This window comes from Carassius carassius, chromosome 1 (genome assembly GCF_963082965.1).
Source record: "Carassius carassius chromosome 1, fCarCar2.1, whole genome shotgun sequence".
Taxonomy (NCBI): Eukaryota; Metazoa; Chordata; class Actinopteri; order Cypriniformes; family Cyprinidae; genus Carassius; species Carassius carassius.
Genome location: NC_081755.1, coordinates 5,211,823 through 5,236,214, shown reverse-complemented (window position 1 = coordinate 5,236,214; position 24,392 = coordinate 5,211,823). Strand labels below are relative to the sequence as shown.

Below are 24,392 nucleotides of genomic sequence, written 5' to 3'. Positions count from 1 at the left end.
TACCATGCCTTGTGTTAACAAGTTACAATCTTATGCTCTTCTTAAGAATCATGTCATGTAGCCTACACTGAAGTACTAATAATTATACAACCATTAGTATACATTTTATCATTCTAGTTAAACATACAACCATGTGATGAGAACTTTTTCAATGTAACATATCGTCATGTGGTCCTGAGAACATTTAAATATAACAGCATCATGTGCTCTTGTAAAAATAATTTAGTTTAGCTAAAACACTTTGAATAGCAGCAACTCGATTTATGAGTTGGTCAAACAACTAAAACAAACAACTGGAACGACTGCTCTGTACCAATCACGTTTTCCCTCAACTGTAACTCATTCATGAGCATTTCTTGTGTTTTGCCCATATGTCAGGTAAAATGCAGAAATGTCTAGCAGAGGAGGTGACCGGAAGTGGTTCTGGGATTATGTCCCGTATGTCCTGACGATAGTACCAGACCCTTTCTCCTGGAAATCTGATGCTTGGTACATAGAAGCGGTTCTCCCCGGCACAATTCATGGTGTCGACTTCATACTGCCCTTCAGCAATCTGTTTTAAAAACATTTGTATAGCCTCTACACATTTTGACTGGACAGCATGTACTGTAATATAATGTAACTGAGAAATATTGACACATTAACAGAAATCTTGAAATTAAATTCACCTGTGTGACTGTACCAGGAAACAAGTCACCATCGTATTCAACCAGGACCCACTTTCCAACCTCTATGGTGGCCTCTGTTCTGTCAGGGTCCTCATCTCTTCCCTCAGAGAACATGTGGCAATTTGTAGAAAAGCACTGGCAATTTTTTCCACAAAAGCATGACACCTCCCGTGTATTTATGACTCCTGGTTTTGTGGATGTCAGCTGTTAGGGTTGAATTGAAAAAGACACAATAACTCAGTTACATTATTTTATGAGATTATTTCAGATACTGGTGTGGTCTGCTTTCCATGTTAATTACATGGAGAATTTAACTTATTTATTTAACTTCTGTAACTACATACTACTTAACTACATTTACCTATTAAACTACATTTCTTCATATTTAATCATATAATTACATAAATGTTGACTCACTTGGTGTATTTTCAGTGTCCCAGGAACTGCTTTCAGGTTGGGGGGAACCAATTCGCAGCTGGCCTTTATTTTCTCCTCTGATACTTTGTACAGAGTCACTGATGAATTGTTCTTCAGCTGCTCATACAGAGAGTCTGCATCAGGAATACTGGTCCCATAAGAAACAATTCTGTCCGCAAGATTCTTCAAGGCCCCACCAACTCCATCTGGTGCACCTTTGCCATGTGATGCCTCAGTATAGTTCCAGGTCACCCATTCAAATCCATGCATAAAGGGCACAGTGGAGGCTAGATAGAAAGATGTTTTGTTTCTATACTGGGAAGTTGGGCCATCTGAAATGAAATGTAGGTTGTGGACTTCAGGATACTTTCCTCGTATGTATCTCAGCACTGGGTCAAGATGAGCCCAGGTTGCCACTGCATCGTGCTGTAGAGATGATGAGAGGGATGCGAAGGCTTCCACTCTGCCCCTACTGAGATAGAGTACCCCGGTGTGGAGGGTTACCTGATCATTCCCAGTTCCAAAATGGGTGTCCTTGATTTCTTTGGCATATTTGCAGCTGTAATTTTCGCTGTAATCCACATGCACAGCAACAGCATCATCTGTCAGGGTATCTTTCATTGCTTTCAATGACAAATATTGGTTCTTGACATTAAACATGTGAATGGCAAAACCTGGAAGGTGTTCTGTTGTTAGGGCCAGCAACCGCTCAATGGATGAGGTACGTTTTTCAAGGACCGTTTTCTTTGTCTGCCTTTCCTCTGTAGATCCATCCTTGAGGGTCTTTGTTACAGTGACAGACCTTGTGACCCACTCTTGCCAGATGACAGTGTTCCCCTGAGTGAGAGGATCTAAGGATGTGGGAAAGGTCTTTTCAATGCATTTTTGACATCTGCTGTACATGCAGGACATGTTGCCAGTGTCACACACACTGGACTGCACAAGATCCTCTGGGCTTGATGTTTCAATGATACCCAGTTGCTGCATTCTTTTTAATTTAAAGCCAATGTTCTCATGTATTTTACATGCACACGTCTCTCTGTCTTTAACTTTAGGCCTAATAATCCAAAATGGCCTCAATCTAAAGAACTGAGCTTTGGACACTGTTTGCTCAGGATGTTCAACAAGGAAGCGTTGATGGAGTTTTGCCAAGGTGTCTGTGAGTGCTCTTTTTCTATAAATTTGTCCCTTGCGACGAATCTCTCCAGACTTGCCATTTATGATAGTTGAGACATCATCCCGATGTAGGAACATGCTCACAACCTTGTCAAGTTGTTTGCGCCTGCTATTGATCATCAGTCCCTTTTTAGCCTCTCTGATACTGACCCCCTGTGAAATATTTGCTGGTAGCATTGCACTTTTTGTTCTATTAGCCGCCAGCCTTCTAATTTTTCTGTTTAGTGTCAGCAGTTGTGTTTTCTTTGCCCTAAGTTTCTCTTCAACATACCTTAGTTTTGCTCTTAATTTGGCCACAGTCCTTGATGCCCGCTCTCTTTTTTTAATGACTGGCCGTGTTCTCTGGGGGGTGGATGCCTCAATTGGCCCTTTCAGGTCTAAACTTTCTTTTGCTGGTGTTCTGTTCAGACTTTCATTATTTGTGTCTAGTTCCTGTCTGTTATTTTCTTCATTTCCAAAGGAATTTTCTGTCTCACTTAATGAAGATGTTGGGGTTAGATCTAGAAGTGCTTGCTCTTGCTTTTTTTTTCTGTAATATTTTGCCGAATTTTTCTTGCACATTTTTTTTTTTCTCTCATGCTGTCTACTTGTGAGGTCCTGAGTAGTCTTAATTTTACCATTTTCTTTACGTTTCCGATATCTGAAAAAGAAAAAATAATGAAAGGTGAAATGCAGTAAGCACTGACATAAATACAAACTTTGGACACAATTTGCACACAATTTTTCATTTATGAATGGTAGGTGTGTGTGTGTGTGTGTGTGTGTTTGTGTGTGTGTGCATGCGTGTGTGATATTAGTGAAAGAGAGTGTGTGTATCTACAATATAGTGTATACTGTACAATTATGTCAGCCTTCACATTTGCATGTCAGCAACTGTGTGTTTGTGTGTGTGTGTGTGTGTGTGTACTTATGTTTCTGTGCGCGTACATGTGTCTGTGTGGGAATGAGTGCAAGTGTTGGTCAAAACAATTAATCCAAGTTATATTTGCTCCCTATTATCGCCCTGTCCCCTGACCTTTCTCTCTCCTTTCTTCTGTACTCCTCAAGTAACACTGGATTACTATATATTTTTTCCCTATGCTTTGCAAGCCTGTCTTTGGCTGATGCCCTTTTCTTTTCAACTGATGCTTGCCTGTAACAAAATATACAATATCCATCTTGATTGAATGTAACATTTTATAAAAAAGACATAGAAATACATTGTTTTACAGTAAAAAATTAAATAATTAAATTAAATATTACATTTATAGTAGGTGGCCTATACTGCATTCATACTCCTTTTTGTGGAAGCACTTCATAAAAATGAAAAATTAGTGAGCCTTGCTGGGGGGGTTGTAATAGCTATTTTGTTTACGCAATCTGTTCAAGAAGTGTTTAAGGCAAATATCAAGTTATATTGAAATTAGCAAGAGTTATAGTGCACGTTCCTCCTTCATAAGTCTTTTTCTCATTACTGAAACATTGAGTATCTCCACCGCAACAGGCCTTCAATTGTTGCGGTGAATGATAATGGTGTTGCGGAGGATGAGCGACCTTAAACATTTTTGCTTACTGTGGAAGCTAAATGAGGGTTAGCTAAACTTTCCCTCTCTTTTTATATTTAGACCATAATGGGGTATATAGTAATCAAAAATTTAAACTGGCAACATTTTTTAAAACTTCACAAACTCATGTTTCGGTAATGAGAACTAAAATGTTGTGTAGGTACTTTGACAAACAAAATTTTAACTTTTATCTGGAGAAAAAAAATAAGAACTGCTTACCTGGTAGCCATCTTGAGTGTCACAGTCAATTATGTCCCTTCCAGCAAAACTCCTTGAAAATGTTAGTTCCTTGAGGACTTAAACAACGATTGAAAATTGTTGCGGAGGATGAGAAAATTGGTCTTGGACACATTTATATTCCTTATTATTTTTACTACATTTACCACTGATCACCAAATACCACATGTTTATTTACTGTAAATGTTTATAGTACAACATGCACTGAAGCTTTTTATTTTTTATATTTTTTAATTATAAAAAATTCCACCTCAAAGAACCCAAATCCAGTCATGGACACGTTGCGGTAATGAGAAATTTTCCCTTAAATGTGAAAAAAATAAATAAATTGGTATTTATGATGTAATTTGAAATCATGTGCAAAATAGTAGATGAAGAGATGTTTATAACTGTATCTTTCTTATTTTGATAGCATTTACTTTTATCATCAAAATGTTTCATGACACCTCATAAGTCTAATTTCGCGAGAATCACCCATAAGTGCTATGACAAGTCTCAGTTAGGTTAACACAGTACATGTAGCATGAGCTTTTAAATAATATAATAAATAAAAAGAAAACGGATAGAATAAAAAAAGAATAGAGCAAGCTAGTGTTAGAGGTTTGTACATCTTGATGTTGAATAAAGCAAATCTGCAGGATCGGACAGTTTTAGCAATGTGGTCTGAGAAAGTCAGCTGATCATCAATCATAACTCCAAGGCTTCTAGCTGTTTTTGAAGGAGTTATGGTTGATGAGCCTAACTTGATGGTGAAATTGTGATGAAAAAATGGGTTTGCTGGAAACACAAGCAGTTCTGTCTTGGCGAGGTTGAGTTGGTGATGGTCCATCATCCAGCAAGAAATGTCTGTTAGACAAGCTGAGATGCGAATATCTACCGTCGGATCATCAGGATGGAATGAGAGGTAGAGTTGAGTGTCATCAGCATAGCAGTGGTATGAAAAGCCATGTTTCTAAATGACAGAACCTAATGATGCCATGTAGACAGAGAAGAGAAGAGGTCCAAGAACTGAGCCCTGAGGCACCCCAGTAGTTAGATGTTGTGACTTGGACACCTCACCTCTCCAAGATACTTTGAAGGACCTATCTGATAAGCTCAAACCACTGAAGTGTGGTTCCTGAGATGCCTTTTGCCAGTAGGGTTGATATGAGGATCTGGTGGTAAACAGTGTCAAAAGCAGCGGACAGATCAAGCAGGATAAGTACTGAAGATTTGGATTCCGCTCTTGCCAGTCTTAGAGCTTCAACAACTGAGAGCAAGGCCGTCTCAGTTGAATGTCTACTTCTGAAGCAAGATCGGTTGCTGTCAAGGAGGTTGTTGTGTGTGAGAAATGTAGAGACTTGGTTGAACACAGCTCGTTCAAGTGTTTTTGCAATGAAAGGAAGAAGGGAAACTGGTCTGTAGTTCTCTAAAAGAGATGGGTTGAGGTTGGGCTCCTTAAGTAGTGGAGTTATACGTGCCTGTCTAAATGATGAGGGAAAAACACCAGTGTGGAAAATGTGTGAAGTGAGGAAAATGTTTTAAAAAGCATGCGAGAGTTAGACGAATTGTTAATTTTGTTATGGTAGTATGTCATTTTAGCAGAGGAGAATTAGCAGAGAAAGAAGATAGAAGTGACTGATACACATTAAGGTCAGTAGTATTTTTGGACTTGTGCCACACCCTTTCAGCAGCTCTAAGCTTAGAACGGTGTTCGTGTAGAACATCAGATAACCAAGGGGCAGAAGGGGTGTTACGGGCTGGCCTGGAAGATAAGGGGCAAACAGTGTCTAAACAAGATGTAAGAGTGGAGCAGAAAGTATCAGTAGCACTGTTAGCATCCAAAGATGCAAACAGTTTAGGGGAAGGAAGTGAAGATGAAACCATTGCAGAAAGCCGGGAGGGTGAAAGTGTGCGTAGGTTACGTCGAAAGATGACATGTGGAGAGGTAAGTGATTTGTCAGGGACCATGTTGAGGTTAAGAGTGAGGAGGAAGTGATCCGACGTGTGCAGTGCAGTAACCAGTACTACAACCAGTACTACACCAGTACACCTTCGATCAGTAGAGCAGTGTCTCGTATAAATAAGGTCCAGTTGGTTGCCTGATTTGTGAGTAGCAGTAGTTGACACTCGGTTGAGATCAAAAGAGGCAAGCAGAGTGTGGAAATCAGCAAACAGAGTAATATAAACGGTGCATGACCAAATACTGTGGGGAAAAAAAACAACTACCGCAGCAAGCCTACTCTGACTCAATCATTCTTGTTATGCTCCAAAAATGTACTTTATGACTGTACTTAAGTACATTCACAAGTGTCTGTAACCTTACTGGAGTTTTATTTCGAGTAACTTTTACTTCACTACATTCCGAAGCATGAGATTCTTTTTACTACACCTCTTTCATTAAACACTGCTGCTTCATATTTTGAAATGTAGAAATCATCACTTGCTCTTAGACAAATGGATTATTTTCAATGAACCTTTTAAATCTGTTTGCAAATTGCACTAAATGATTCATTTGATTATTGTATCTGTAAAGTATATTTAGGTCACAACTGTCAGTTGTTTGTGAACTAGTCTGACATAAGGGTGATCTGTTTAAAACCACTGAAATGCCTGAATGAATCAATGTTTATGTAGGTTTTAGGTTAAATATATATATAAAATTTCAGAATCCATTTGCTTCATATTTTTGGAGAAAAATCATAGCACAAGTAGTTTAAGCTTAAAAAGCACCTATTATCCCCCTTTTTCCAAGATGTAATGTGGTCCCACTTGAACCTATGATCTTCTCTCTTTTGGATGTCTGCATCCGATCCACTCATTTCAGCTGTTGTGAAGTGTGAGGATGTTGAGCCACATGCAGAAGGATGCTTTTAAGTCTGTTTGTGTAATCTATTAACTACACACATCAAAAACCCGTCTTTTAGGCAAGTACCATATATGTTGTAACATAGATTTAATATGACTGAATTTGTGTTTTTAATGTGATCACAATTAAACAAAAAACATTGTACGTTACTAATTATAATACTTTAATTTCCAGTTATTAAAAAAGTGAAGCAGAAAGAAAATAATTGCTGATGCATGAAGACACTCATATTTAGAGATCTCTTACTACTTACAGATTGTAACATGAGCAGATTTAAATTTATGTCTAATTTTCTGTCATATTTGTCCAAGAGTGATAACGATTATTTATTACTATATCTGTGTCCACACTAGCCTTTGTCCGGTCTATTTATTATTTAAACTAATGAAAATGTATGTAGGTGAGCTGCTGCTGCTTTTCGTTTCACAAAGGCACTAAAAGAAAAACACTTTTGGGTAAATAAGGTCAATGAAAACCAACCTGTTTGTTCCTCAGTAACTTCATGTTTGACTCTGAATGCTTCTTCAATCTTCACGTCTTCACTCTCCTCTTTAATAAACGCCATCTTCACAATCGTGTGTCATTACTAAAATAAGAATCATTAACAGAAGGGAAATTAAATGCCAACTAAATATGTCTAAATCTGTCCGTTTCTCTCATAACTAACAGATTCTTGACACTGACTTTAACTATAAATGAATGAGACGCACCTTTTGTTACTCGCGTGGATGCGCTTTACTTAAACAAAATAACCGTCATTAATGTTAGAGCGGTTTGCATTAATTCAGAAACAAACACCACAAACCTTTCCTCAGCCTAATCACAGACGCAGACTTGTGACGTCATACCGCAACACCACAATAAAAGTCCCGTATGAGGCTCATAGTGTGTATGAGGCCTAGACATTTACGTCCATATACATTTCCAAGCACGTCAATAATAAATGTCAGAGGTATTTAAATATTCATGTTATCCAGTAAAGGGCTAACAATAACTATCAATGAAAGAGTTATACATGAGAGGGCTTTCTAACAGATAAAACAGTCATGCCATAGTTAAGAAACCACTTTAATAAATTATTTCAGACTTCTTTTTTAATATGATTAAATATTGCCTAATCAAAAAAAAGGAGAACATATGTAAATGTTATGATGTACGATGCATTTCATTTTCAGCTTTAATTTGTTTGCCATTTTCCTTTTATGGTAGGTACCTTTTATATATAGATATCAAATCTATATTACTATTTATTTTTCGGCTAAAATCCGGTCATGAGAGTGATTAGTGAGGGTCTCAAAATCTTGAGCCCGGTTCCTGTGTCCTCTATCTGGCACCAGCCTCTATGAGACAGATAAAGAGAAAGAGAAAGGGGGCACAGAGCCAATCTCTGTCAGTAGAAAGTAGCTAAAGCCTGCTTGAAAAGCTCATTGAAGTGTTAGTTCATCTAAAATGAAAATTCTGTCATTAATTACATCATGTTGTTTCAAACCCGTAAGACCTCATCATGTGTTCATCTTCAGAACACAAAATAAGATAACAGTATCAGATTTCACTTCCACATTGCAATGCACTAATTAGCAATTATTAGCCAAATTGATAATAGAAGAATTTGAGAAAATAATACGTAGGGCACTTTGTATCGTTTCATCTTTGTTTCTGGTGATTAGTTGTTCAGGTATTTAGGCTACTTAGTAACTCACTTCTACTGTAAATGACGCCCGATCATGAATCATTCGCACGAACATAGATGCAAAGTGAATTTTCCATCCGATGAATTCCAATTACATTTAAGTTCATTATTAAAACGATTCATATTGCATTTTCAAGAAATATAAAACTGTGGAGATTAATAAATAAATACTGCAAATCTAATTATAAACAATAATAATAATAATAATACACAACATTTTAAAAAAAAAGTTATTTCAAATAAATAGCATTGTTTTTAATAAAATAATGGAATAATGTATAATAATATATACATGCAGCAAAGTCATTGCACCTTTTGACATTCAAAAAAGTAGTTAAAAACATGGTTAAAACGGTTAAAGTGCCTACAGTGATTCAACTTTAATGGATGTCAAAAGGTGCAATATGGAAGCACATGGGTAGCGATATTCAATTTGCAATGTAATATGCAAAATGACAATGCAATATGTAAAATGGCAATGCATTTCTGTATTTACATTTTCCAATACATTTGTGCAACGTTTGGTGCAAAATGAAAATTAAATTACATAATTTTCATTTGGCATTTCATACACCAGTTTTAATATGTAAAATGAAAACAAATTTTAACGCTTTATAAGTTGCAAAATTAAAATGAAAATGTATTACAGAAATGATTAGATATGTATAACATGTTCAAGCAAAAACTGTGGCAAAATGATCATTTAAATGCTATTTTTCTTAAATGCATTAACACTCACAGTCAAGACACTAACCCCCAATTTGCACCAGATGCAGAACGGCTGCGTTACGGCTCCGCTGCGTGACAGCTCTGTGTTCCGTCGTCCGTCAATACCCACCAGGTCCGTATTTATTGCGGAACGGCTGCGGTCATGACAGCTGACGTCACGATGCCCCATGTAATCTCGCGAATTCTGGTGTGATCGCGCGATATGTAGTTTCTATAAACAGAACTACCAAACCAGGAACAGTTTTCCATCCGAAGGAGTATAGGATAGAACTCTTTTCTTTTCTCTTTTCATTTCTTCATCCATCGTGTCAACGGGGTTAAAACTTCAACAAGCCTGTCTCCGCCCATTATGACGTTTTCAAGGTGTAGTGTGGGGAAATATGAGCGCGGTGTATTTTACTTTAAAAATTAAACGGATCTTTTATTTTGTTTCTGGCTGTTCTGTTTCGTCACTCGACTTCCTGTCCTGCGTACTCTGCCCTGTAGTGCTGCGGAGTGCTCCGGCATCCGGCAAAAATAGAAGCTCTGCGTATCTGCTCCGGAGGGCTGCGGATCGCCGGAGTCGGAACGCAGCTGTAACGCATTCAGTGGAAATACACTCATTGACTTTAATGGTAACCTATTGAGTCCGCCGCCGTGCCGGAGCCGTAACGCAGCCGTTACGCATCTGGTGGAAATTGGGGGTTACGATTGCATTTTCATTCAGTGTCCCGCATTGAATGTAGCAAAATTCAATGTGCACATTGAAAATGCATTCCGAGCCGATCACGTGTCCGCCCCCTCCCGACACGTCAATCACTGCGTGAACAAGGCGGGGCTTGCAGAAGGTCAAGAGACTCAAATCTCAAGAAGAGGATTCAAGTGAGAGAACATGGACAAGACTGTTGGTCCGTGTACATTTTGATCATTTTGGTTTATGGCTTCAATATTTCATTCGCACTTGTGGGCGGGGCTGAAACACTGCTTTCATCTGATTGGTCGAATCGCTCAACCTTCAACTCGGTCTTTTCATTCTTTCAGGCAGAATAAGAGTCAGTGCGAGTGAAGCACTGTAATGTCTGAAACCACCGCTCACTGTTAATTAGCATAATATTTGAATCAGATGTAGCTGGGCACATAATTCGTGCTGCTGAGACCTGCAAATTATTTCTAGGTTGTAGTATTGTATGAATGTTGTCCCACTGATAAATACAGTGCAAATAGTTCTGTCTCTTTGGAAAAAAGTGAAGTGGAAATAAAAATCAATAATAGACTGAACAGTTCCATGTCTGTAACATTTACCACTCTCATCTTTTAAGTCATAAGGCACTAGGTATGTGTGTGTGACATTAATAAATAATTGTAAAAATTAATATTGTTACATTTCTGAAATAAAAATAGTAAAATTAGCTCTATGCTGTCCAGTGCTCCTGTAGCCTACCCCAGAGCGCCCTCTCGCGGCTGTAGACGGTAATGTTTTCTCTTGGTTCGTCTGACTCTGACTCGTATTGCTGTATAACTGGCCAGACTTACCTTCCCAAAAAATCCTATTTAATTTTATTTTATAAATTTAACTATATTTATTTCCACTTCACTGTTATCCAAGGAGACAGAACTATTTGCACTGTTTTTATCAGTGGGACAATATTTATACAATACTATAGGCCTAACCTAGAAATAATTTAACGGGGTCTCTTGCAAGTCGCAGCAGCACGAATTATGTGGCTAGCATCATCTGATTCAAATATTATGCTAATTAACAGTGAGCGGGGGTTTCAGACATTACAGTGCTTCACTCGCACTGACTCTTATTCTGCCTGAAAGAATGAAAAGACCTAGCTGGAGCGATTCGACCGATCAGATGAAAGCAGCGTTTCAGCTCCGCCCACAAGTGCGAATTAAATATTGAAGCCATAAACCGAAATGATCAAAACGTACACGGACCAACGGTCTTGTCCATGTTCTCTCACTTGAATCCTCTTCATGAGATTTGAGTCTCTTGACCTTCTGCAAGCCCCGCCTTGTTCACGCAGTGATTGACGTGTCGGGAGGGGGCGGACACGTGATCGGCTCGGAATGCATTTTCAATGTGCACATTGAATTTTGCTACATTCATTGCGACCACACTGAATGAAAATGTAATCGTAAGTGTCTTGACTGTGAGTGTTAATGCATTTAAGAAAAATAGCATTTAAATGATCATTTTGCCACAGTTTTTGCTTGAACATGTTATACATATCTAATCATTTCTGTAATACATTTTCATTTTAATTTTGCAACTTATAAAGCGTTAAAATTAGTATTCATTTTACATATTAAAACTGGTGTATGAAATGCCAAATGAAAATTATGTAATTTAATTTTCATTTTCATTTTGCACCAAACGTTGCACAAATGTATTGGAAAATGTAAATGTAAATACAGAAATGCATTGCCATTTTACATAGTGCATTGTCATTTTGCATATTACATTGCAAATTGAATATCGCTACCCATGTGCTTCCATAGTGCAATGACGTTGCTGCCTATGTGTGGATTAGATACCCTCTAAATCAGTATACTATCATCTAAAAAACATGGCAAGAATTAGATGTTTAGTTTCCAGTCAAGACTCACTATATATACACATTATAATACTAGCAGTCTAATTTCTCCTTCATTTAAACTTTACGCTTTATCGTCTACTTCTTGTTCTAGCAATGAAGCCTCTAGCAACAGTAATAAAATCACACCCTACTATTCATGGTATTTTACAGAAGCTTTAGAACATCGCATTGATCTTTATGCTGTTGATGCCATGGTATTTCTATCAGATCTTGAAGAATCTTTCCCATCCCTCTTAAAGCTTATTGGTCAGTTAGGCAATTTTTCTGGATTTAAAGCAAAAAAAGAAAATTGATACATATCTCATGATACGACAAAATATTTTAGCAGGAACAATGGTCATCGCTCACTTACTTATGACACTGCTGGATTCAGTGGTCAAATGAAACATTGTCCTGTTGGAATAAGTCCAATGATAATGGTTTCCATTCTGTTTCCAAAAATAGATCTTCACCTTATCAGCAAAACTGCATACATTTTAATTTGAATTGTTTAAAACAACTGAAATACTATTTGGACAGTGTAAAATAATGAGATCCACTCTATTCTAAAATATATCTCAGAACTATTTTATTTAACAGATTTGTTTTTATGGATATTTTCATATATTTATTACAAAAACATAAGGATACTGGATGATTTTATGGCACAAATGGCATTATAGTTCATATCTTATATTTCCTTAATGTCTCTGTGTTCCACACTGATGACATAAAACAGTTCTCTCAAATGAATCCTCATTTGTAGATCAAGAATGTGTAGAAAATATGCCGTGTAATTTTCTCATGTGCTTGTTACGGTTTGATTGTATAGAAAAACTCTTTCCACACTGTATGCAAGTGTAAGGCTTTTCTCCAGTGTGAACTCTCATGTGCCTTTTAAGGTTTCCTTTTTGTTTGAAACTTCTTCCACACTGATGGCACACGTAACACTTTTCTCCAGTGTGAATTTGCATGTGTCTATTAAGAAATCCTTTTTCAATGAAGCATATTCCACACTGTTGGCAGATAAAAGGACTCTCTTCAGAGTGAACTCTCATGTGCACTTTAAGGCTTGCTTTTCGAGTAAAACTCTTTCCACACTCGGGACAGGTGTATGGCTTCTCTCCAGTGTGAACTCTCATGTGGACTTTAAGGTTTTCTTTATGTGTGAAACTGACTCCACACTGTTGGCAGGTGAAGGGCTTCTCTCCAGTGTGAATTTGTATGTGCCTGTTAAGGTTTACTTTTTGACCAAATCTTTTTCCACACTCAGGGCAGGTGAAGGGCTTCTCTCCAGTGTGAATTCTCCTGTGTCTGTTAAGGACTCCCTGTCTATTGAAACTTTTTCCACACTGTTTGCAGGTGTAAGGCTTCTCTCCAGTGTGAACTTTTAGGTTTCCAGATTCATTGAAACTCTTTTCAGAGCGAAAAGGGGTGAAATAACTTTTAGTTCCGGTTTTAGGAGTTGTTTTCTGTGAGAAAGTCTTTTTAATCTGTGGCTTACTGAAAGATTCTTCTTTAGTTTTAAAATCACGATGAGTCTCATATTGTTCTTTCTCTTCTTTTACATTCGGGACTATGCGCTCCTCTTTCAGCGGCATGAGGTCTATGGTGAAAAATGGTAAAAGAAAGTTAGCTCAGTTTATTAACACAAAGAAACAGACATAAACTTATTAACTAATCAATTAAAGTGTTTCAGATATGTGAGAGGAGGCAATGAAAGGAATAAAATGCATTTATTATTTATTATAGTAGCAGCGGATGGTTGAAGGATGGAAGCTAGTTATAAAGTTCTGCCAAATTTTGATGAAACCCGGCCATATGAGTGTTGGAAAAAGAGCCCATTACACTGTGATGGAAATGCCTGAGGAGGATTTAGACAGTGACAATGGTACGGCAGCGCTGATGGCTAAGCTGGATGATGTGTTTCTAAAAGAGGAAAAGAATTGCACATATCAAATGTTTATTTCTTTTCATTTTGATGTTTATAACTCACAACTAAGGAAAATCCCAAATGCAGTATCTCAGAAAATTAGAATATTCTGAAAAGGTTCAATATTGAAGACACCAGGTGCCCCACTCTAATTGGCTAATTAACTCAAAACACCTGTTGGAAAATGAAATCTGCATCTCCATAAAGTTGGTCAGCAGCAGGAAGCATGAAGTGCTCTAAAACTTACTGGTATACGGCTGTGTTGACCTTGGACTTCAGAAAACACAGTGGACCAACACCAGCAGATGACACGGCACCCCAAACCATCACTGACTGTGGAAACTTTACACTGGACCTCAAGCAACGTGGATTGCTCGCCTCTCCTCTCTTCCTCCAGACTCTGGGACCAAGGGAAATGCAAAATTTACTTTCATTAGAGAACTTAACCGTGGACCACTCAGCAGCAGTCCAGTCCTTTTTGTCTTTAGCCCAGATGAGACGCTTCTGACACTGTCTGTTGTTCAAGAGTGGCTTGACACAAGGAATGCGACAGCTGAAACCCATGTCTTGCATACGTCTGTGCGTAGTGGTTCTTGAAGCACTGACTCTGCAGTCCACTCTTTGTGAATCTTCCCCACATTTTTTAATAGGTTTTGTATCACATTCCTCTCCTGCTTCTACCACATCTTTTCCTTCCCTTTGCCTCTCTATTAATGTGCTTGGACACAGAGCTTTGTGAACAGCCAGCCTCTTTTGCAATGACCCTTTGTGTATTGCCCTCCTTGTGCAAGGTGTCAATGGTCGTCTTTTGGACAACTGTCAAGTCAGCAGTCTTCCCCATGATTGTGTAGCCTACAGAACTAGACTGAGAGACAATTGAAAGGCCTTTGCAGGTGTTTTGAGTTAATTAGCTGATTAGAGTGTGGCACCAGGTGTCTTCAATATTGAACCATTTCACAATATTCTAATTTTCTGAGATGCTGAATTTGGGATTTTCAGTTGTCAGTTATAATTATCAAAATTAAAATAAACATTAGAAATACATCAGTCTGTGTGTAATGAATGAATAAAATGTAAAAGTTTCACTTTTTGAAAGGAATTAATGAAATAAATCAAATTTTTGATGATATTCTAATTATATGACCAGCACCTGTATTCTTATTTTGATGGAAAGTTCAGTTTCCATGGTGGACCACATAACTGATTTAGAGCAGTGATACAATCCGATGGAAAAGTATAATATGCTGACACTGTCCTGGCTCTGACGGATCTGTGGCGTCGATACAGGATGGCTGCCTCTGTGACGTGCTCTGCAGTTTTTTTTTGTGTTTTTGTGTCCTGTCTTTATTTATATTCCTGCAATCAGTTTCATCAGGGATGAACTGCTGAACATTCAGCAGAACACACCACAATATATTTTACCGGAGTTCAATTCGTTTTACTGAACGCGCAGACAGGGAAAGCGAGCGGGAGCGCTCGTCAGACTCAGGAAGCGTGGATTTCAAACACTCCACCATCATCCCCATCCCAAAGAAACCCAAAATTACAGGACTAAATGACTACAGGCCTGTGGCTTTAACATCCGTAGTCATGAAGTCATTTGAAAAACTGGTGCTGGCCCACCTGAAGGACATCACTGGACCCTTGCTGGATCCTCTTCAGTTTGCCTACAGAGCAAACAGGTCTGTGGACGATGCAGTAAACATTGGACTGCATTATGTTCTGCAACACCTAGACAGACCGAGGACTTAAGTGAGGATCCTGTTTGTGGACTTCAGCTCAGCCTTCAACACGATCATCCCAAACCTCCTCCTGCCCAAACTAACTCAGCTCTCCGTGCCCACCTCCGTCTGTCAGTGGATCAACAGCTTCCTGACAGGAAAATACACATCCAGCAACCATAGAATCAGCACCGGAGCTCCCCAGGGATGCGTCCTCTCCCCACTGCTCTTTTCCCTGTACTCTTTTCCCTGCACATCTAAGGACCCCTCTGTCAAGTAGTGATGGGTCGTTCGCGAATGAGCCGACTCTAAGAGCCGGCTCTTGTAGGTGAACAATGGGAGCTGGCTCGCATATCTGAAGAGCCGACTCTATTAAAAAAAATATAGCATATAGAAATTAAATCATTATGTAATAATTAAATAATGTATGCATTTTATTATATTTAAAATAATTGACCAATTCAAAGAACAAAAAAAAAATATATTATATAGGCCCACATATTCGTTTCAACTGTCTGATCAGCCTCACATTCTGTTCCTGTCAATCATACACGAGGTGTCAACCAATTATACGGCATGAGGTAGGGGCCGAGCCATCACACACACATACACACACACACAGTGTCAAACTCGGAGGAGAGAGGAGGAAAAACACAACACCTTTTGAAAACAAAAGCAGGAAAATGAGTCGGAAGCACAGCAGCATTTGGAATAATTTTAATGATCAGCCCCTCGAAAGTAATGCAGCTTGCATTTCTGAATGTAAATCTCTCATAAAATAAAAATATGATCAGCATTGTGTGTGTGTATTCATGCTAGTTATACAAAACATAACTAGTGAGATAGTTAATGCTGGTTATATAACATGCCAAAAAAGAGGGACCAGTTTAATCCTTTCAGTCATTTATTTTTCTTTAATATGGGTTATTATGTTGTTCAGAATCAGATTGTATTTGTTTTGTAATGTTGTTTCTATACATTCAAAAGTTGTAATTTAAATGCAAATGTTTAATAGTATTCTTTTTTCATAACAAAGCAATGAATTTTTTAAAGAAATTGTGAGTAGGATTTCATTTAATAATTTAATTAGAATTGTTTTCACACCTATCATAGTCAAAACATTATTGTTTTTTAAAGAGCCGTTTGTGAGCCAAAAGAGCCGGCTCTTTTCAGTGAGCGGAGTCAAACGAGCCGGCTCACGAAAAAAAAGAGGCGAAATGCCCATCACTACTGTCAAGCTCCTGAAGTTTGCAGACGACACCACACTCATCGGCCTCATTCAGGACGGTGATGAGTCTGCTTACAGGCAGGAGGTTAAAGAGCTGGTTGTCTGGTGCACTCTCAATAACCTTGAGCTTAACACGCTCAAAACAGTGGAGATGACTGTGGACTTCAGGAGAAACCCCCCTGCACTCCCCCCACTCACCATCATGAACAGCACTGTGACTGCAGTGGAGTCATTCAGGTTCCTGGACACCACTATCTCTCAGGACCTGAAGTGGGACATTCACATTGACTCCATTGTGAAAAAGGCCCAGCAGAGGTTGTACTTCCTTCTCCAGCTGAGGAAGTTTAACCTGCCACAGGAGGTGCTGAAACAGTTCTACTCCACCATCATTGAATCCATCCTCTGCACTTCAGTAACTGTCTGGTTCAGCTCAGCTTCTAAATCGGACCTCAGAAGACTACAGAGGGTAGTCCGGACTGCTGAGCGAATCATCGGTATAACCCTCCCATCTATTCAAGAACTGTACTTATCCAGAGTGAGCAAAAGGGCTGTTAAAATCACTCTGGACCCCTCACATCCAGCACACTCCCTCTTTGAACTGTTGCCATCTGGTCGACGCTACAGAGCACTGAGCACCAGAACGACCAGACACAGGAACAGTTTCTTCCCTCAGGCAATCCATCTAATGAACACTTGATAATACTTGTGGAACACACTACACTTTTTATATGTATATACACACACACTTATTTATCTAACACACAGTTAGTGTACACTTGCAGTTTGCACATAATATACAGTACAGACCAAAAGTTTGGACACACCTTCTCATTCAAAGAGTTTTCTTTATTTTCATGACTATGAAAATTGTAGATTCACACTGAAGGTATCAAAACTATGAATTAACACATGTGGAATTATATACATAACAAAAAAGTGTGAAAACTGAAAATATGTCATATTTTAGGTTCTACAAAGTAGCCACCTTTTGCTTTGATTACTGCTTTGCACACTCTTGGCATTCTCTTGATGAGCTTCAAGAGGTAGTCACCTGAAATGGTCTTCCAACAGTCTTGAAGGAGTTCCCCAAGAGATGCTTAGCACTTGTTGGCCCTTTTGCCTTCTGTCTGCGGTCCAGCTCACCCCTAAACCATCTGGATTGGGTTCAGGTCCGGTGACTGTGGAGGCCAGGTCATCTGGCGCAGCACCCCATCACTCTTCTTCTTGCTCAAATAGCCCTTGATGCCTTCAGTGTGACTCTACAATTTTCATAGTCATGAAAATAAAGAAAACTCTTTGAATGAGAAGGTGTGTCCAAACTTTTGCTCTGTACTGTACCTGTACATACATAACTGCTTTTTGTAATATTCTTGCCTACAATTGTCAATTTATATATTGTCATTCCTTTTTTTATACTTTTATTTTGTTTTTTTTGTTCTGTCGCTGTCATTCTGTTACACTGTGGAGCTTCTATCATGAAAACAAATTCCTTGTATGTGTAAACATACCTGGCAATAAAGCTAATTCTTTTTCTGATTTTAAGCTATTGGACACGGCTTGCCTAAACGAAAAAAAAAACAGACGGCTTGCACAGAGTTGAAGTTTTCATCTAAAATACAAGTGAACCAGGACGTGGCACTTTTCACCGAAAAAAAGACCTCAAGGAAGAGGAAAACAGAACTTAACGTTGCACAGTGCACAACCAAAGCAGCCATCACCAGGGACTAATCCACTGGATAAGTATGGTAAGAGATCCAGATGTGCTATTTGCCAGTGCACATTTCATTGGGCTAAAGACTGTCCACACAAGAAAACCAAATAAATAAGAATAACTGAAGATACAAATATTGAGGTATGTAACATCACATTGTTTACAAAGGCCTCCATATTCATGACTAAATTATTAGGATCAGCTATTATTGACCTGCATGCACCCATACTGTGCGTTAGGAGAAATGGCTGGAGAACTATATTGAGGACCTCACTCAAGATCAAGTGAACAGACCATTTTTGCTCAGAGATGGGAATTTGGTATATTCCTCAAGAAATTTGAAATTTCCAGCTAAAATAGGACTGAAAAAATTACTAATTAAAACAGAGGTTGTCAAGGTTGACATTCCACTCCTGCTGAGTAAAATTTCACTGAAGAAAGCAGGGACCATTTAGGACATGGAAAAGGACAGGGCAGTGATGTTCAAAAATCTATTCCTCTTGAATTACCTAGTTCTTGACATCAAGATATATCGGGATGATTTTTGCAGGTTTTTTGTGGCTACTGCATTCGTTTTCCTGGCATTATTTACAGACAGGCGTCCACAGGCACCTCTGTGTTGCTGGAGATGCACATCTCAACTTTTCAGAATGCCACAAGCGAACGCAGGTCATGTGACAAAAAACAACCGACATTTCTATGACAACATCGAAAGCTCGGCCGAACAGCTGATCATAGCTGGACAGGGCGGGTTTTTATTTCTCATCCCCATAAGTATATGTAGTAGTAAAGGGCTAGAAATCAGTATACTTTTGCTGATACTTCCTCATCATTTTGGAAAACGCATTTCATGGTTGCATAGCAAAAAAAGATGCCATGGAAAAGAAATGAAAACAACGGAGATGAAAGCTCCCGAAGGAGCAATGAGAACGGCTGTTCTCTTCAGATGAGCAAGAAGGACAAGACCGAACAAGAGGAACTTTCTGGGTCAGTTCTACTTATGGAGTGACTGGTTCACGCCTCTGTTTGCGTGAACAACCAATAAACGTCCGCGATCTGAAGCGGGAAAAAGTTCCTTTGTCTCTGGGGAAACACCCCCTTGCGTGAGTTATAGCTGAAAGAATTGAAAATTTTTCTTAAGAAAGATTGTATTTCAGAAACGATGCATCTTTCTGTAATTTGACATTGAGATTCGACACAGTCAGATTTTTACGATTAAAAAGATACCATAAATGACATCTATAACTGATAGAAACATGAAGTTACATTCAAATGCAGAATTACACATTTAAAGTTTGATTAACACACAATAAAAATTATACTCCAATTTGATTATAGAAAACATCTAATGCACCAAAAAGGCAACACAGACAATATGTTTTAGTAATACAATGACGAAGTTAAAGAACGTTAAGAAAGGTTTGTGTCTGTGTGTGTGTGCTTATGTGTGTGTGTGTTGTGGAATGTGTTTCGTTTCTCCTTTGAGTCTGCTCACGTGACTGTGGAATTGCTCGTCCAGAGTGTCGTATATAATTTAAATCCAGCCAGGCTGGCGCCAGGCCAGGCATTTAGTTTAGAGAGAGTTGGGTTTATATGCCTGAATTCAAAATTTACAAGCTTTGGGTTTGCATTGTTTTCGATTCAACGAACCGTGATTCATTAGTTTCATAACCCATAAATCGATGAACTGCATATCCGTTACATCATCACACTAAATGGTAAATGGACTGCATTTATATAGCGCTTTCAACAGACCACATGGCCATCCAAAGCGCTTTACAAGTTGCCTCACATTCACCCATTCACACACTCATTCATACACCGACTGCGGTGTCAGCCATTCAAGGCGTTATCCAGCTCGTCGGGAGCAGCTGGGGTTAGGTGTCTTGCTCAAGGACACCTCAACACTTGGTCAGGTGGAGCCAGGTATTGAACCACCAACCTTCCGGTTTGTAGACAACCTACATGAACCACTGAGCCACTGCCGGCCCTGACCTCTTTGAAGATGTTCACACAAAAGTAGAAAACAAAATCTATGAGCTGGTCACGTTAGAAAATTCGGGCCCCTATTTGGCATTTACAACGGATTGTTGGTCTGGTAACACAAACTCCTTAATGAGCCTGACCTGTCATTTAATTGACAGTGACTGGAAAAGGAAACAAATTGTCCTCAATGTCAAAGCCATGCTCTCACACAGGTGAATATATCAGTGAGGTGTTCCTCAGTCTGATGAGGGATTGGGACATCGGCACAGAGAGAGTCGTTTTTGTGCTTCGCGATAGTGGCGCCAATATGATTATGATTGGCACCAGTTACACTGAGCACCGCAAAAGACTGGATAAAGGATAATGAAGGAAGATGCTAGTCCATCTGACATGCTTGAACAGATGTATGCCAACCTTCTGGCGGCACACGGACCAACCTGGACCAATACCTACGGGAGCCATTGATTGACAGACGGTCCAACCACTTGCATGGTGGAAACAAAATGCATCCCTCTTGTACCTTCTGAAACCACTCGCCAGAAAATGTCTCAGTCCACCCCCCTCCTCGGTTCCCAGTGAGAGGGTATTCAGCGCGGTCAGCCAGATATATGAGAAAAAGAGGAACAGGTTGACGGGAGAAAATGCAGAGCATCTCTGTTTCCTCCATTATAACCTTCCTAAGGAGTATTAAGTACTTTCAGTGAGGGGTGTGTGGGGTAAAGAAGTGGGGCAATGCGCATGCTGTGCACAATTCTTTTTAAGTTGTTTTTTGTTCTGTATTGTGGTTTACATTTTCCTTATCTTCTTAGGTCTACGTTTTAGTGCACTTAACTTAATCTCTTGTAGAGCAAATGGCTTTCCTAAGCATTTAAAGACTAGATTGTAAATAGTTACTTTTAAAATTAAGTATAGTACAGTGTGCACTTTATTATGCTGCTTGCTTGCTGCCACTATATTCAATAGTGTAATTATTTTATTTATGCTTAAATATTTATTTTCAGTATTTTCATCACTGAAATCTTTTATTTATTCTACCTCACCTGTTTTTACTATGTTAAATATAGTTTTTTTTAAATCAATAAATGTTCCTTTTTTAAATTAAGACTTGTAACATTTGGTATCATCATTGTGTCATTTTTATGATGGAAATTCAGCGAGCAAAAGCAGTATTGGCTCCAATATCAGCAAAAAATTGGCAGCCCATGTCGGTCATCGGCTATGGCTACGTTCACACTGCAGGCTGAAACGACCCAATTCCGATTTTTTTTGCCCCTATGCGACCTGTATCTGATCTTTTCATGACGGTCTGAACGACACAGATCCGATCTTTTCAAATGCGACCCAGGCCACTTGGGTATGTGGTCCTAAATCCGATACGTATCCGATCTTTTGAAATGCGACCTCCGTCTGAACGGCCAGGTCACATGTATCCGACCCGTACATCATTGATACGCTACAAACATCATACGTCTGTGTTAAAGTAGGCGGGAACGAGAAGATAAACAACAACCATGGCGGACGATGCTGCTTAAATAACTTTAATATTGCTAAACGAGCTCCGCTGTTGACTACACTGTTGTTATGACATCCATGTTTAGCTACTTCCACAAACAACGAGTGACGTCGTTGGCCGTTGAGTACTCTTCTGCGCATGCAGATCACTTCTGGGTCATTTCACGTTCACACAGGAGATCACAAAAGGTCGCATTTAATTGGAAATGTGAACGGCCTTGCAAAAAAATAATTTTTTTTCAAAAAAATCGGAATTGAGCATTAAGCCTTGCAGTGTGAACGTAGCCTAAGGCTGATCGGTATTATTACATTACTGTGACGATATCAAAGACAAAGACAGTAAAAAAGATCAAACTGAAGAGGAAGTTCTAACAGTGACAGAAAATATGTCTCCAGTTGAGATATGCAAAGTCCTTCTGAAGCTCCATAAACAGTTTGGTCACGCGTCGGCAGACAGGCTACAGAGCCTCATTCACAGTTCAGGAAAATAAGGACAAAGAATGTTTTACTATTCTACAACAAATACTATATGACTGTGAAATATACCAAAAGTACAGGAGGACAAAGCCAAAGCCTGCTGTGGTGTTGCCCATGGCTTCACAATACAAGACATTGGCAGTGGATCTCACGAGTTAGAACCAGGTGTATGGTAACTTTACATCAGCGACCACTTCACACGTTTCAGCCATGTTGAATGTTCATGGCTACAGTCCATAACAATTAGTGTTTGGACCGAACCCTAACCTTCCTTCTTTATTAGTTGATAAATTGCCTGCTCTAGAAGGTACCACTGTGAGTGCTAAAGTAGGAGAACAGATTTCTGCTTCACATGCTTCTAGAAAAGCATTTACAGAAGCAGAGTCTTCTGAGTGAATAAGGCGGCACTATGTAGGCAGCTTAGGCCCACAGATGACATTTATGTGGTGGATGACAAGGTATATTACACATCCTTGTGGTGCAGAGGACACAGAAGAACACATCATATATAACCCAGATTGCACGTCTGATGGCAGATGGAGGACAACTTTTCATACCTTTTCTGGACCTTGACAGTGTTTTTAACTTGGCATTCTATGAGACAGTCTCAAGCCTCCAGATTAAGTATCTTAAATTGTGTTCCGAAGACGAATGGAGCTTTCACAGGTTTAGAACTACATGAGGGTAAGTGATTGATTTTCATTTTAGAGAGGAGTATCCCTTGAAGAATATAGTTTCGGTATAATTACCAAATAACCATTTCATATTTATACAGCTCCTTTGTTTGAGTTGAGTTTGTCTTTATTAAACATGTTCGATGTGATCCACCTCACAGTAACAATCTTGTCAGATCGTCCATCTTTTGAGTGAGAGTGTAACGTTACAGGTCGGCCGATCTGGTTTCGTGGCTAAAGTTAACCTTTTTCTACATATTTCAGTGCTGTACAGCTATTTTATGCAGGCTGTGTGTATTTTACTGTGGACTGACTGTTTTGAAACGTATCTGGTGGTTAAATAGCCCCTAGACCTCAGTTATTGTGAAAAAGCCAGGATTTTCAACTTTGACAATATAGGACCTTTAACACAAGCATGCCAAGCACACGTTTGAGCTTCTGTTTACCATATTTACTGTGTGTAACATGGCAGAAAATAAAATGCAAATATATATATATATATATATATATATATATATACACATACATAAATATATAACAACTATATATAAAACAGGTACTTCTCAAGAAAAAATAAATCATAAGGTGTAAAAAGTATGAGTTTTTCTTCAGAAATGTAATCAAGTAAAAGTACAAGAGGTTTAAAGGTTTGTATAATTTTCTCGAGTACTTTACACACCTGGACATGCTTCAAAAACATCATGTTTTCCTGTAGAGACGGACATTTTAATAAGAATCAGACAAGAATGAAAACCAACCTGTTTGTTCCTCAGTATCTTCTTGTTTGACTCTCAATGTGTCTTCAATCTTCACCTCTTCACTCTCCTCTTTAATAAACGTCATCTTTATAATAGTGTGTGGATCTCAGGAGTTTTTCTGTGTGTTTGGACAATCTGTCATGTTTAAGATGATAATAATTAACAAAGAAATATCTGACTCAGTGTGATAATTAATGGCATTAAATGACAAGCCTACAGTTTCACAGTCTGAGCGGTTGTTAAAATACTGATCTTAAAATAACGTTATATCAGTGCCTTTGTTTTGTCTCAAGATGTACACCAGTAATGTTTTTTTTTTTTCATTTTAAAAGTACCTGAAAAAGTAATGATTAAATTATGGCCTGATCCTGGCTTAAACTAAGCCCTGTCTGTGAAACCAGACCATAATTTGACAAAATCAATAAAAACTGGTACAACAAATTAATACAAGAACACAAATTACAGACATATTTAGACAGACACTTATATTGTTAATCATTTATATTGTAATAGTTTGTT

At 38.6% G+C, this 24,392-nt stretch overlaps 2 protein-coding genes across 7 annotated transcripts in view; both read right to left on the bottom strand.

Annotated features, from left to right (window-relative positions):
* Positions 1-24,105, bottom strand: part of LOC132139998 (gastrula zinc finger protein XlCGF7.1-like) — a 136,938-nt gene extending 112,833 nt beyond the window's left edge. Inside the window, exons 1-2 of one of the 6 annotated variants that reach the window (XR_009433698.1) lie at positions 7,696-7,761; positions 7,371-7,476 (exon numbers count right to left, since the gene is read on the bottom strand). Coding sequence is in view for 3 of the 6 variants with exons in the window: in XM_059548766.1 (XP_059404749.1) it covers positions 12,641-13,479; positions 23,874-23,958 (924 nt within the window). In the remaining 3 variants the exon portion in view is untranslated. Of the gene's footprint in view, positions 1-7,370; positions 7,566-7,600; positions 7,762-12,589; positions 13,480-23,873 lie in introns of those variants that run through there. The other 5 variants (XR_009433699.1, XM_059548766.1, XM_059548775.1 and 2 more) reach the window with 5 other exon arrangements.
* Positions 316-2,808, bottom strand: LOC132139988 (uncharacterized). The gene is made up of 3 exons (XM_059548734.1): positions 1,086-2,808; positions 669-872; positions 316-553 (listed from the first exon to the last, which is right to left on the bottom strand). The coding sequence occupies exons 1-3, from the start codon at positions 2,436-2,438 to the stop codon at positions 344-346; spliced, it is 1,767 nt and encodes a 588-aa protein (XP_059404717.1). The 5' UTR covers positions 2,439-2,808; the 3' UTR covers positions 316-343.
* Positions 24,106-24,392: the final 287 nt, after the last annotated feature.

Bases quoted from the DNA above. Each gene is read 5' to 3' on its own strand.
- LOC132139988 (XM_059548734.1), bottom strand. From the start codon at position 2,438: ATGCTACCAGCAAATATTTCACAGGGGGTCAGTATCAGAGAGGCTAAA. The intron at 873-1,085 runs GTGAGTCAACAT...CAACCCTAACAG, and splicing joins GGACACTGAAAATACACCAA to CTGACATCCACAAAACCAGG. The intron at 554-668 runs GTGAATTTAATT...TTTTTAAAACAG, and splicing joins TTCCTGGTACAGTCACACAG to ATTGCTGAAGGGCAGTATGA.